The sequence below is a fragment of the Microcaecilia unicolor genome, chromosome 4, assembly GCF_901765095.1.
Source record: "Microcaecilia unicolor chromosome 4, aMicUni1.1, whole genome shotgun sequence".
Lineage (NCBI taxonomy): Eukaryota > Metazoa > Chordata > Amphibia > Gymnophiona > Siphonopidae > Microcaecilia > Microcaecilia unicolor.
In genome coordinates, this window is record NC_044034.1 from 371,278,627 (window position 1) to 371,292,399 (window position 13,773).

General features: G+C 46.2%; 1 protein-coding gene across 5 annotated transcripts in view; it reads left to right on the forward strand.

The window, feature by feature from the left end:
• DMD (dystrophin) overlaps positions 1-13,773 on the forward strand; it is a 2,615,032-nt gene that overhangs the window by 2,429,267 nt on the left and 171,992 nt on the right. Inside the window, exon 1 of one of the 5 annotated variants that reach the window (XM_030202362.1) lies at positions 715-1,266. The exons of the other annotated variants lie outside the window; for them this stretch is intronic. Coding sequence (XP_030058222.1) covers positions 1,247-1,266 — 20 coding nt within the window. The 5' untranslated portion in view covers positions 715-1,246. Of the gene's footprint in view, positions 1-714; positions 1,267-13,773 lie in introns of those variants that run through there. 5 annotated transcript variants of the gene reach the window in all.

Sequence of the window (13,773 nt, forward strand, 5' to 3'; positions counted from 1 at the left end):
ATATACATAATACAATCATAATAATTAGAGTGAAAATAGTGCCATAAAATCATAAAAAGTAGACACCCACACATTAAAAGTAATGTAATCAATATGTAAAAAAAACCATGCAAAATAAATCATAAATAATAAAAAGGAGGGATATTACATTAAAACATATCAATAGAAATCAAACAAAATTTTTATTGATTACCTTTAAAAGTAGACTAACAGGGCTACCACACCTCTCTACATTAAAACATGACACTCAAAGCATAAAGGTCTCCTCACCAAGCCAGTGTCAACTGCTAAAAAAGAAACATGCATTTCAGTCACTTATAATACGTAATTATATTGCCCTCACTGGACCCTGCACACACAGCCTGCTGCCACACTGCATCCCATGCACATAATCTCCCTACACACATAGCCTGCTGCCCACACTGTACCTTGTGCTTCTTGCACACCCAGAGAAGATTTTTATGGCTGTATAAACACTTAAAATGTAGTTAATGTTATATATGTGTAGGTTTTCTGTGGGACATAAGTTTGGCAGAGTCGTGATGCGTATAAACTATGAGCCACTTTCTAGAGTAGATGTGCAAATCTGCAGCTGCTTCAGAGCTGATATAAATCTTAGCGGGAGTCGTCATATGAAGCAATTTTATGGAGGCGCATATGAGGCTATGTTGTGTTTATAAAACAGGTGTATTTTATTGGAATTTCTGGGCACGGTGTCCTGCAATTATGGCCTCCTGTACACATCCTCCCATGTCTCTTGTGCACAGCTTTTCACACTGCCTTCGCAACCGAGGCTTACTTGTGCTCACTTTCCCCTGCCTCTTATGCAAACAGCCTGCACTGTACGGTGTGCGGTGCAAAGTCTCCTGTGCACACTAGGTCTTGCATAGCGTTTTCATGCATATTCTGTTGCATCTTCAGATTCCAGCATAGCGTTCCATTCTGCGTCCCGCATACACAGCTTCACACACACTGTCCCGCATACACAGTTTGCTGCACAGTGTTGTTGAATCTCTGGCCCAGCCCTGTAAGTGGGGAGGGACCGCCCTTCCTAGAGGCGGATTTTGCGAGTGGAGGGGGCCGAAGGAACTCCTCGGTGCGCCCTTAACTGTGCCGGCTCGGGCTGGCAGGTGGAGGCGGAGCCTGGCCGTGGCCCCGCCCCGTCTAGCCTGCAGCTTCTCCGAGCTCGGCAGTGCCAGTCCGGCTCCCGTTCTCCTCCCGCAGCTCAGGGCACCGGGGCTCCGCCATGAGGGAGCAGCGGACACGGTAAGGGCTGCTGCATCTTTGTGTCCCGGTGCAGATCCGACCACCCAGGCACGGGAGGAGGGGGGGTCTCTCCTCTCCTCCTCCCAGCCAAGCTCGGGCTGGGGCATCATCCAGTCGGTACATGTTCAGCAACTGGGAGGGTGAGAGAGAGAGAGCGCCCGGGGCAGCCGCTGGGAAAAGCAGGGAGGAGTCGGTGGTGGTGGGAGTTTTCGTGCCGGGACTGGCTGCAAATCCGTCTACTCCATCCTACCTGAGCAGAATTTCAATGGGTCCAGAGAAATTGTGCTGGCAGGAAATGGTCTTGGCTTTGCACGGCTGCTTGATCTCACAGGGACAGAGCAGATGAGGGCAGCAGACCCTTCCCTTCCCTCTCTTTTATCCTCTGTGCTGCTCCCTGGGAGATAAGATTCAGCCAGATCACAGCTTGATTTATCGTCTGCAGGTAACTGGGTGGCTCTGTCACATCTTCCCTCGGACCAGGGTATACATTGAGGTCCTTCTGTCTAATTTCACAGGGCTGTTAGTATGCTAATGGCGATACAGCCACAGTATTTGGCTAGTACCTGCCTCCTGTGTCTCTACATCGGGCATCCTGAACCTAGTGGCACAGGGGAACAATGTCCCTTGCACCTGCTTTGCTCCCACAGCTCGCAGGAAGGCCCTTAACGGTAGCCCTCCCCATACATCTAGCATTTCACAGCCTTGACTTATTCATCTGAGTTGCTGTGAGGCTGCTGCACACCAGGGCGCATCCCTGCCCTGACATGCACTCAGGGTCACAGCGAGGTAGGTATGTGCAATCGGTGCAGCCCCACAGGGCACAAAAGAATTGCATCCCACCCATTGGCTCGACCACAGCATGGTGGGGGAGGGGGCAGGAGCACTTCAGAGCATGCCACACAGGGTGCATTTCTGGGCGTGGGATATTTCTGTGTGCTTTGCTGTCTTGGGCTTCTGTTCTCCAAACCTGCTGAAGCTTTCTCAGGTCACTTTGGACCTCTCCTGGATTCCTTACTGTGGAGAGAGGAAGCAGTGTCAAAAGTTTTAGTGAAGCCAGGACCAGGGCTCATCCATCCTATCATGATGCCTTGTATTCAAGATGTGGCAACTCTCTCCTTTACTAGTGGCCAGGACTGGCTTAGCCATTATGCAAGACAAGGCAGTAGCCTAGGGCAGCGGCTTTTGGGGAGCAGCAAAGAGCAGGTACAGGGTTTAGCAAAATGATAGATCTCGATCATCACTGCACAGTTATACCTGTGAGGGGGGGGGTAGTTTTCAAACAAAGTGTTTCTTGGGTAAATAGCTTTTGGAATTTGCCCTCTTGTGTTTGTGTATTTGGATAAGTAAAACAAAGTTCAATATTTCTATTATTCAATCCTTTGTTCTTACAGTGGAGTGAAGGAGTAACCTAGTGATTAGTGTAGTGTCCTGACTGAGAACCTCGGGAACTGGGTTCCCACTGCAGCTCCTTGTGACTCTGGGCAAGTCACTTAACCCTCCGTTGCCCCTGGTACAAAATAAGTACCTGAATATATGTAAACCGCTTTGAATGTAGTTGCAAAAACCTTAGAAAGGCGGTATGTCAAGTCCCAGTTCCCTTTCCCTATTTGAGATTCTACATGGAATGTTGCTACTATTTGAGATTCTACATGGAATGTTAATGTTGCTATTCCACTAGCGACATTCCATGTGGAAGCCTGCCCTTGCAGATCAGCAACGCGGCCGCGCAGGCTTCTGTTTTTGTGAGTCTGACATGCAGGACGTCAGACTCACAGAAACAGAAGCCTGCGCGGCCACACTGCTGATCTGCAAGGGCAGGCTTCTACATGGAATGTTGCTATTGGAGGAGTAGCCTAGTGGCTAGTTTAGTAGACCTTGATCCTGAGGAACTGGGTTCAATTCCCACTGCAGCTCCTTGTGATCTTGGGCAAGTCACTTAACCCTCCATTGCCCCAGGTACAAAGAAGTACCTGTATATACTTTGCAAACTGCTTTGAATGTAGTAGCAAAAACAGCTGGTATATCAAAGTTCCCTTTCCCTATTTGAGATTCTAGATGGAATGTTGCTAGTGGAGGAGTAGCCTGGTGGTTAGTGCAGCGGACTTTGATCCTGGGGAGCTCAGTTTGATTCCCACTGCAGCTGCTTGTGATTCAGGATGAATCACTTAACCCTCCATTGCCCCATATACAAATAAATACCTGTATATACTATGTAAACCACTTTGAATGTAGTTGCAAAAAAACCACAGAAAAGCAGCACATCAAGTCCCATTAACAAGATTCCATGTACAGTGTCAAAGAGTAGCAACATTCGAATAGTAAGATTCTGAAATCCTAAAGAGTGACAAGATTCCATGTAGGACCCCCAAAGAGTAGCAACATTCCAGAATCCCAGCCTAGTGGTTAGTGCAGCGGACTTAGAACCTGGGGAACTGGGTTCATTTCCCACTGTAGCTCCTTGTGACTCTGGGCAAGTCATTTAACCCTCCATTGTCCCCAAGTATAAAATAAGTACCTGTATATATGTAAAACACTTTGATTGTAACCACAGAGAGTCAGTATATCAAGTCCCTTTCCAACAGGATTGCAGTTGGGTTGGTCATGATTCTTCAGTTTGGGGTTTTTTTTAAATTTTTTATTTATAACCATTTAAATTTTTACAAGCGATAAAACAACTTGCCGGAAATACAGAGAAAGTAATATATAGGAATTATTTCAGTCAGGTAATTCTATTCTCTTCCTTAGACCACTAAATAGGGAGAGTGAAACAAGACAAGGAGATCAATTACACAGTAAACAGAAAAAGAAAACGTGGTATTAACCTGATTATCCCAGATATTACTCGTCTAATTCATTATTCCACATTGATCATCTGGTTGGCTTCTACAAGGCCAATACGGTGTATAGTCAAATCATTTCATTGAAAACATACTTATTGTCCAATATTAGTTAGAAATAATACATCTGATTACATTCTTTCTCTTTTAAAAACCAGAAGTCTCTTAAGTCTCTAATTCAAATCCCACTGATTAAAGTAATCCCAGTTTTCACAGGCTTCACTCCTTTTAAAGTAATAATTTGAGGAAATATTTCTGAGGAAAACTTTAGGAGTCATACCCGGAACTCTGGGAAAAACAATAATCTCGATATTAATCATCTATAATAATATTCATTTTATTATTCAAAATTTCTGGTCTATTATCATAACCACTTCTTGCTCATGTAGAATCATTTGTTATATCAATTTTTTACTCTCAAAGGGTTCAGTTGAATTGTCCATGTAACTCTCTAATAAAATTATATCTGAAACAAAATTATTTACTGCCACCGTTAGGTCCCGAAGCGCCTTCCAGATGGTATTCAATGTGACCTCCACGGGAGCCAAAAACTCCAAGTTGATTTCTCTTAGGTGTTTAGGAGTGGTTCCGCCGATTCGGGTTCTGCTGTAAACATCCTCCGTTTCAGCATATACCTCTAACTTACTCCTCCACTCCTTTGGACATGGTGGTTGAATAATTTGGGAGCGATGGAGTTGTTTTTTCCAGGTCCAAGAGCGTCGACGCTGCTTCGCCGACACTAATCAAAGGACTGGTCGCCTCATCTCAAAAAAGATATAAAGGAATTGGAGAAGGTGACGAAAAGGGATGGGACGACTACCTTATGAGGAGAGGTTAAGACGGCTAGGACTCTTTAGCCTGGAGAAAAGGCGGCTGAGGGGTGATATGATAGAGGTCTACAAAATAATGAGTGGGGTAGAGCGGACAGATGTGAAGCGTTTGTTTGTGCTTTCTAATAATAATAGAACCAGGGGACACAAGATGAAATTAGAATGTGGTAGGTTTAAAATGAATCGGAGAAAGTTTTTCTTTACTCAGCGTGTGGTTAGACTCTGGAACTCATTGCCGGAGAAGGCAGCTGGCCTTGCTGAGTTTAAAGGGGATCTGGACAGATTCCTGAATGAAAAGTCCATTGATCGTTATTAAATTTTGGGTTTTTGCCAGGTTCTTGGGGCCTGGATTGGCCGCTGTCGGAGACAGAGTGCTGGGCTTGATGGAACTTTGGTCTTTTCCCAGCGTGGCAGTGCTTATGTACTTATGACTCGCCAACCCTTTCATCTGTGGGCAGTTCATCACGCAGCAGTCCCGCACTTGCTGCTCAGGGGATAATATGCTGGCCATCGGCGGCTGACCGCCGGTTGTCCCCTTCCTCTTAGTTAAGGTAACTGCAATTGCAGAGAGGAAATGTACGTAAAGAAGACGAAACTTCAGAGGGCAGCTGGGCCGTTGGGCATACGAACTTCAGGTCACCATCTTACCACTCTCCCAGTTTGGGACACTCTTTGTCTGGTTTCTCCTCAGAGGCCTGTCTGATATGGGTAACCCTTCAGCAATAGCCCTCTAAGTCATTGAAACACACAAGCCCCTCCATCCCTACAAGGTGGTGTCCCTTTGATGGGGGCTTCAGTTTAATTATCCAAATTTCAGGCAGGAAGGGGGCTGAAGGGGCTTGAACGTTAATTCAGAAGGGCACAAGGTTCACGTAGGAAGTGATTTTATTAATGTGCCCACTCCCCATTTACTTTAGTGAGGTGGTACTGACTGTCCTTGAGATACCACCACCTCCCTGCCCCCTCCCTTTCTGAAGGAGATCATCATCTTCCCCTCTCTGTAGATTGATTGACCAAACCAGTCCATGAAACATCTGTGATGCATTTATTGGTGACTTGGGTTTGGGGGTGTCTTTCCCACTCAGCCACATTCGCTTGTTCCATCGATGGAGGTTCTGCCCGTCTTCTCTTACCTATGACATTAATCTGTGTTCCCCAGTCTTTTTTGCCTTTTGCCTTGTCCTCCCCCTTTCCCTGCAACAGGTTCCTCTGTGGTCCTTCTCCTGCTTTCGCTCTGTTCACTGTCTCACCTGTGGGAACTCTTTGCTCAGTGTCCTTCACTGCTTTAACTCACTTTTCCTCCGTTGCTCTCTTTCCACTGCTTGTTCACCTTCACTGCTTGGAAACAAGATCTGGAACAGGTTTTCAAGCCCTTATCGCCATGAAAATGGAGTTGGGACTGTTTCATAGCAGAAGGGATATGGCCTGCAGTGAAATTACTTTGGCAGGAGTGGAGTAGATAGTGGTATCAGCTGAAAAGGCTCCACACAGAGAGCTGTAATCTTGCACCCTTCCCACCTCCGAGTAAGAGAGAGCCTTGAGAGACCTCCAGGAGAGGAATTTAAGAACAGGGTGATTTGACCAGCCCCCCTTCCCCACTGCTTATGCTTCAGGCCCCTCAGAACACCAGAGCCAGAGGGTCTCTCCAGCTTTCCATTTATGTGGGTCACCAACATGAGACCTTTCTCTCAAATAAAATCCTAACCTGACATGCGGATTACCAAGGAACAGGGTTGGGAGTGTTAGAATATGCAGCCCCCGCAATGCCCCTCCTTCGCTGTCCTTGCACTCCTCTCAGACAGGGGGCACAGGAGATTATGTGCATTACTCCCAGCAGGGGGCGTGCAAGATATCAGGCACAGAGGGGGTTGGTCTATAAGGAGCCGCCTTGAACACATGTAAATGTCAGGTAGGTAAAGACCGTATGGCCTGTCCAGTCGGCCCATCCATGCCATCTACTCTCCCTATCACTCCCTTAGAGATCCTACGGACTTGTCCCAAGTCGAATTCAGATACTGTTTTCATCTCTATCACTTCCACCAAGAGCCCATTCCACGAATTTATCACCCTTTCCATGAAGAAGCATTTCCACAGGTTACTCCTGAGTCTGTCCCCTTTCACCTTCATCCTATGCCCCCTCGTTCCAGAGCTTCCTTTCCATTGAAACAGACTCTCCTCCTGTGCATTTATTCCATATACGTATTTAAATGTCTCTGTCATATCTCCCCTCTCCCGCCTTTCTTCCAAAGTCTACATATTGAGATCTGTAAGTCTGTCCCATGACGAAGACCACTGACCATTTTAGTAGCCGCTCTCTGGACTGTCTCCATCCTATTTACATCTTTTTGAAGGTGTGGCCTCCAAAATTGTACACAATATTCTACATGAGGTTTCAGCAGAGTGTTATACAGGAACATCGTCACCTCCTTTTAACTACTGGCCATTCCTCGCTCTCTATGCACCCAAGCGTCCTTCTTTCTTTCGCCAGTGCCTTTTCTGATAGGTGGAGAATTGACTATTTCCCTCCTAAGCGCTGATCTGTAAGGTGCAATGGTGTGTACTTTGCAGATAACTTTTCACATTTACACATGTAGATTATAACATTCTGTAATCTACATATGATCTTTTCGTGTGAACAATAACACCAGCTGTGTGTCACACGTATAAACTGTCGGTGCGTGTTTAAGCTTGTACACTAGTATCTCTCTAATAAATGTGACCTGTGACCGACATGCCGCGCCAGGTCTCTTCCAACGTGCAGTCACCCTGCTCCCCCCTCCCCCCCAAGAACACTCTCCATGGAAAATGCTTACATTCTTTCACAGAGACACACTGTCCACAACAGTGATATTACCAGGGACAACCATCTCTCTAATAAATGAGCTGTCACCGATGTGCCGCGCATGCGCAGAACAGCGCAGCTGTTCCGCACATGCGTCACTTCACAGGTCTCTTCTGACGTGCTGTGCATGCGCAAAACAGCACAGCTGTTCTGCGCATGCGTCACTACACCGCCGCTACCACCCCTCCAACCCCACGAGGTCGACGCCGCAAGCGCTGCACCCTCCAACACCCTCCCTAAGGTCGCATCCGTCGGAGCACCTACCTCCACCCCCCTCCACGACGTCGCCGCTGCCGCACCCCTCCGTGAAGGGCCCAATAACTACGCCACCACTCTCACACCTACACCCCCATGAGGTTGCCGCAAAACCCTCCACAACGCCACACCCGCCCCCCTCCGTGCAGGGCCCCCTGCACTGACATCACAGCGTCAAGAACTTAATGAATTAACCTATATTGAAGACGATGCTGATACTAAGTTTAGCATTTGCCATAAGTATTACTAAATCGCAAGGACAAACTTTGGACAAGGTTGGAATCTACTTACCAAACCCTGTCTTTAGCCACGGACAGCTGTATGTCGCATTTTCTAGAGTTAGAAATGCTTCAGATGTAAAAGTTTTAGTTAAAGAGACATTAGAACAAGGTAAATAGTTAAAGAGACATTAGAACAAGGTAAATTAATTGAAGGATCTAATGCTGTTTACACAAAGAACATAGTATATAAAAGTGTACTATAGACATCAACTCACATTACGTTCATCAACTTTTAAATTACATTTCAGAAATAAAAAATCTTGCCCGTTTTAATGGGCTTAACGACTTGTTTTCTATAAAGAAAAGTAGGCACCTACTTTCTTTATAGAATAAAGCTCTAAACAGCCCTGTCCTTGGGACCTGAAAATAAGCAGAATCACCCTGGTAAAATCCTGAACCTGTGCAAAGGAAAAAAATGCAGGAATGACAGGAGCAGACAGGAAATGGTGTGCCCTCTCCTGCCCGGTTTCTTTATCTTAGAATAACCCAAGTTTCAAACTGCAGGTGAAAATGAAGCTCAGCGATTGGGCCCCTGGCGGTGTAAGTAAATCGTAGCCAGTGTATAGAACTGATTCTTCTTATGTGGAAGATCAGGAGGACGAGGGGGGCCAGGTATCTGTGTGTGCCCACCGTTACAAAGCTCTGTTCCATGTCCTCTAATGATGTCACACAGCTGAAAGAGGGTATCTGTGTAGAACGAACACATCTGGAGCTTTGTAGTCCTTGTTCACTCTGCAGTAAGAGGCTGTATTAAAATCCAGATTTGAAGAAGCAGTCCGGAGCTTGCAATCAGAGCCACGATACATTCAGGTCCGTCCTGAATGGCATTGGAAGCATGACATTTTAATCTCTGTGGAGAGCCGGTAGACTCAGGCCACCAAAGAGGGGCACCGCTTCTTGACTCTGAAAAGATTTTGGTTTTTCATCCTCCCTTCTCAGGAGGGGTAGACACCAAGGGTGACCTATCCCAAAGCTAGAGATTTACCACCGCAATGCTGGAGATTCCTCTTGCAGGCCCCTGCCATGTCTCTACAAATGTGCATTCCAAAAACTGACATATTCTAATCTGCCCTTCAGTGGCAAAAGGAAGCAAATGCCTATTTTTACTGAAGCACTTGCTTCCTTTTGCCTTTTAAGAGCAGTAATCAATAAATAGAAAGTAAAAAGACAAAAAAATGTTTTCTACCTTTGTTGTCTGGTAATTTGATGTTTTTAATGTGAGCAAGTGCAAAGTGATGCATGTGGGAAAGAGGAACCCAAATTATAGCTACGTAATACAAGATTCCACGTTAGGAGTCACCGACCAAGAAAGGGATCTAGGAGTCATCATCGATGATACGTTGAAACCTTCTGCTCAGTGTGCTGCTATGGCTAAGAAAGCAAATAGAATGTTAGGTAAAGGGAACTGGGACTTGACATACCGCCTTTCTGAGGTTTTTGCAACTACATTCAAAGTGGTTTACATATATCCAGGTACTTATTTTGTACCAGGGGCAATGGAGGGTTAAGTGACTTGCCCAGAGTCACAAAGAGCTGCAGTGGGAATTGAACCCAGTTCCCCAGGATCAAAGTCTGCTGCAATAACCACTAGCCTACTCCTCCACTAGCAACATTCATTGTAGAAACCTGCCTTTGCAGATCACCAATGCGGCCGTGCAGGCTTCTGGTTCTGTGAGTCTGACGTCCTGCACATACGTGCAGGACGTCAGACTCACAGAACCAGAAGCCTGCGCAGCCATGTTGCTGATCTGCAAGGGCAGGCTTCTATGTGGAATGTTGCTAGTGGAATAGCAACATTCCATCTAGAATCTCCAATAGTAGCAACATTCCATGTAGAATCTCAAATAGGGAAAGGGAAGTTGATCTACTGCCTTTCTGTGGTATTTTGTAAGTACATTCAAAGCGGTTTAAATATATTCAGGTACTTATTTTGTACCAGGGGCAATGGAGGGTTAAGTGACTTGCCCAGAGTCACAAGGAGCTGCAGTGGGAATCGAGTCCAGTTCCCCAGGATCAAAGTCCACTGCACTAACCACTAGGCTACTCCTATCTTATCTATTAGAAAAGGAATAGAAAACAAAAATGAGGATGTTATAATGCCTTTGTATTGCTCCATGGTGCTACTGCACCTGGAATATTGTGTTCAATTCTGGTCACCGCATCTCAAAAAAGTTATAGTGGAATTAGAAAAGGTACAGACAAGGGCAACAAAAATGATAAAGGGTATGGGACGACTTCCCTATAAGGAAAGGCTGAAGTGGGTAGGGCTCTTCAGCTTGGAGAAAAGATGGCTGAGGAGAGATATGATAGAGGTCTATAAAATAAGGAGTAGAGTGGAACGTGTAGACGTGAATCGTTTGCTTACTCTTTCCAAAAATACTAGGACTAGGAAGCATGCGATGAAACTACAAAGTAGTAAATTTAATATGAATCAGAGAAAATGTTTCTTCACTCAACGTGTAATTACACTCTGGAATTTGTTACCTGAGAATTTGGTAAAGGCTGATAGCTTAACGGGGTTTAAAAAAGGTTTGGCCAGCTTCCTAAACGAAAGGTCCACAGACCATTGTTAAACTGGACTTGGGGAAACTCCACTGCTTTTTTCTGGGATAACCAGCATAAAATGTTTGCCTGGTATTTGTGACCTGGATTGGAAACAGGATACTGGGCTTGATAGACCTTCGGTCTGTCCCAGTGTGGCAATACTTATGTACTTATGTTTTTGCTCCCCAGGGTCCATGCTGATATCTCTTACTTGCATGACTCCCGTGGTCCACCGAACTTGCTTCAGGTTGGTAGCGCTGAAGAGACGCTGCTTCTGGCAAACGTGGGGAATTTCTTCTGCCATCCCATCTCCCGAAACCGGAAGTCGCATCAGAGGAGGGGAAGCGGCAGAAGAAAGGTCCCGCATGGGTCAGGAGCAGCGTTTCAGCGCTACTGGCTTCACAAATTTGGTGGGCCACAGGAGCCAGGAAAGTGAGACAGGCCAATCTGGGCTTTGGGAGTAGAAGCAGGAAAGGGAGAAAGAAACGAGAGTGGCAGTGCGTGAAATGAGTATAGTTATGCCTGTGAGCTGGAGAAGGGTCCCTGATACATGCATCACGTGTCAAATGCATGTGACTTGACATGTCTAAGCTTTATTTCACTCTGCCCTGCTGCTTCTCTGTGTTATTTGCCCAGTTCTGCTATCTTTTGTTTGCCCAGCTTTATTTGTTAGCCTTACTCTTTCTTCTGCCCCACCCCCACCCCCACCCCCACTCCTGTTTCTCCATTGAAGATGTTTCTGTTTGCTGAGAATTGCTGAGCTGGCTTTTCACTTCCCAGCCGTCCCATCCCCCATCCAGCGTCCCCCACTGCTGCCAGAGGCTCATAATTAAATGGCCTTTGGAAATGACAGGAGGTTTCTGTCCACACTCTGAACTCAGGTCTGGGGAAGAAAAGATAATACCCAGGTCTGAAGGGGTGTGAGGAGACGCTGCGTGTACAGCGATGACAACAGCAGGAAAACCTGTCCCCTCACCAAGGGAAGTAGGAGTCCAACCTAGCTTGGGTTTGAAAAGGAGAGGAAGTGAAATGTGAAATTCAGATCCACCTGCTCCCTCCATATATGAGGCTGTGAGAGGCTGCAGGAAAGCATTGGGAGTCTCCAAACCCTCCCTGCACATGACCAGAGTGGACGGTGGGAGCCCAAAGATTAGATTTTAAAAATGCAGGACGCCGGGCAGCAGAAACGAGAAGGGGGCTGTTGAGGGAGCTGAGGATGGGCAGGTGGAGACTGGGGACTTCGGAGGAGAGGCAACAGCAGTGGCCTGAATAGAGAGACTGGAGTATCGTGAGCAGAGCACCCCCTTTTCACTTGCACCCGGGGCGGACCGCCCCCACAGCCCCGCCCTTGCTACGCCACTGAGTATAGGCACACCAGGACTACAGGTTCATGTAGGGGATCCAGGACCGGATCAACCTGTCTTGAAAATCCAGAGCCGGTTAGCAAACCAACCTGCTTAGATTGTTCATAGTGGAGTACCTCGAGGTGTTCCTGGCCTGCTTGTCATCAGACCTTCCCGCTGTTTAGCATCTTATGTGCCTGTGATGTTAGAGATTTACAGTTGCTTCAGATCCTGATCCCCCATCCCCTTACTGGTGCTGAGAAACAGAGAAACATAAAGGCAGATAAAGCCCATATGGCCTATCCAGTCTGCCCGTTCGTTCGTACCATCTGCTCTCCCTTTCACTCCCTTAGAGGTCCTATGTATTTTCCCGAACTCTCTTGAATTCAGATACAGTCTTGGTCTCCACCACCTCTACTGGGAGGCCGTTCCATGAATTCATTACCCTTTCCTTAGTCTGTCCTCTTTCACCTTCATCCTATGCCCACTTATTCCAGAGCTTCCTCTCATTTCAAAAGAGACTTGTCTCCTGTGCCTTTACGTCACATAGGTATTTAAATGTCTCTAACGTATCTTCCCTCTCCCGACTTTCTTCCAAAGTATACATATTGAGATCCCCATACACTTTATGACGAAGACAACTGACCATTTTAGTAATCGCCCTCTGGACTGACTCCATTTATTTATTGCATTTGTATCCCACATTTTCCCACCTATTTGCAGGCTCAATGTGGCTTACAGAGTCCTGTTATGGCTTTGTCATTCCAGGATGTCAGATACAATTAGTGATGTGAAAATATTAAATAAGGGAAAGAAGGAAAGATTTAGGCGGATAGGTATAGAAAGTAGACTTTCATAATTGGGTGGGTTGGCGAGGTGATTTGGTTAGGATTATGGGTTCTCTTTGTAGGCTTTGTTGAAGAGATGTGTCTTCAGAGATTTACGAAAGTTGGTTATTTCGTCAATGGTTTTCAAGTTGGTAGGTAGTGCATTCGACAGCTGCGTGCTCATGTAAGAGAAGGTAGTTGCATGCATCGTCTTGTATTTTAGTCCTTTGCAGCTGGGGTAGTGTAGATTCAGAAATTTCCAGGATGATCTTTTGGCATTTCTGGGAGGGAGGTCCACAAGGTTTAGCATATAGGTTGGGGCGTCTGCATGGATGATTTTGTGAACAATTGTGCAGACCTTGAACGTGATGCGTTCCTTAAGTGGGAGCCAGTGAAGTTTCTCTCTTAGGGGTTTTGCACTTTCATGTTTAGTTTTTCCAAATATGAGTCTGGCGGCGGTGGTTTGGGCTGTTTGGAGCTTTTTGAGAATCTGTTCTTTGCATCCAGCGTACAGTGTGTTGCAGTAATCCAGGTGACTCAATACCATTGACTGTACCAGGGTACGGAGGATGTGTCTCGGGAAGAAAGGTTTTACTCTTTTGAGTTTCCACATGGAGTGGAACATCTTTTTCGTCATGTTCTTTACGTGGGCCTCGAGTGTGAGGTTTCGATCAATGGTAACTCCGAGAATTTTCAGATTTTGTGATACGGGAAGAGAACAGTATGGTGTGGTTATGGTGGTGAAGTT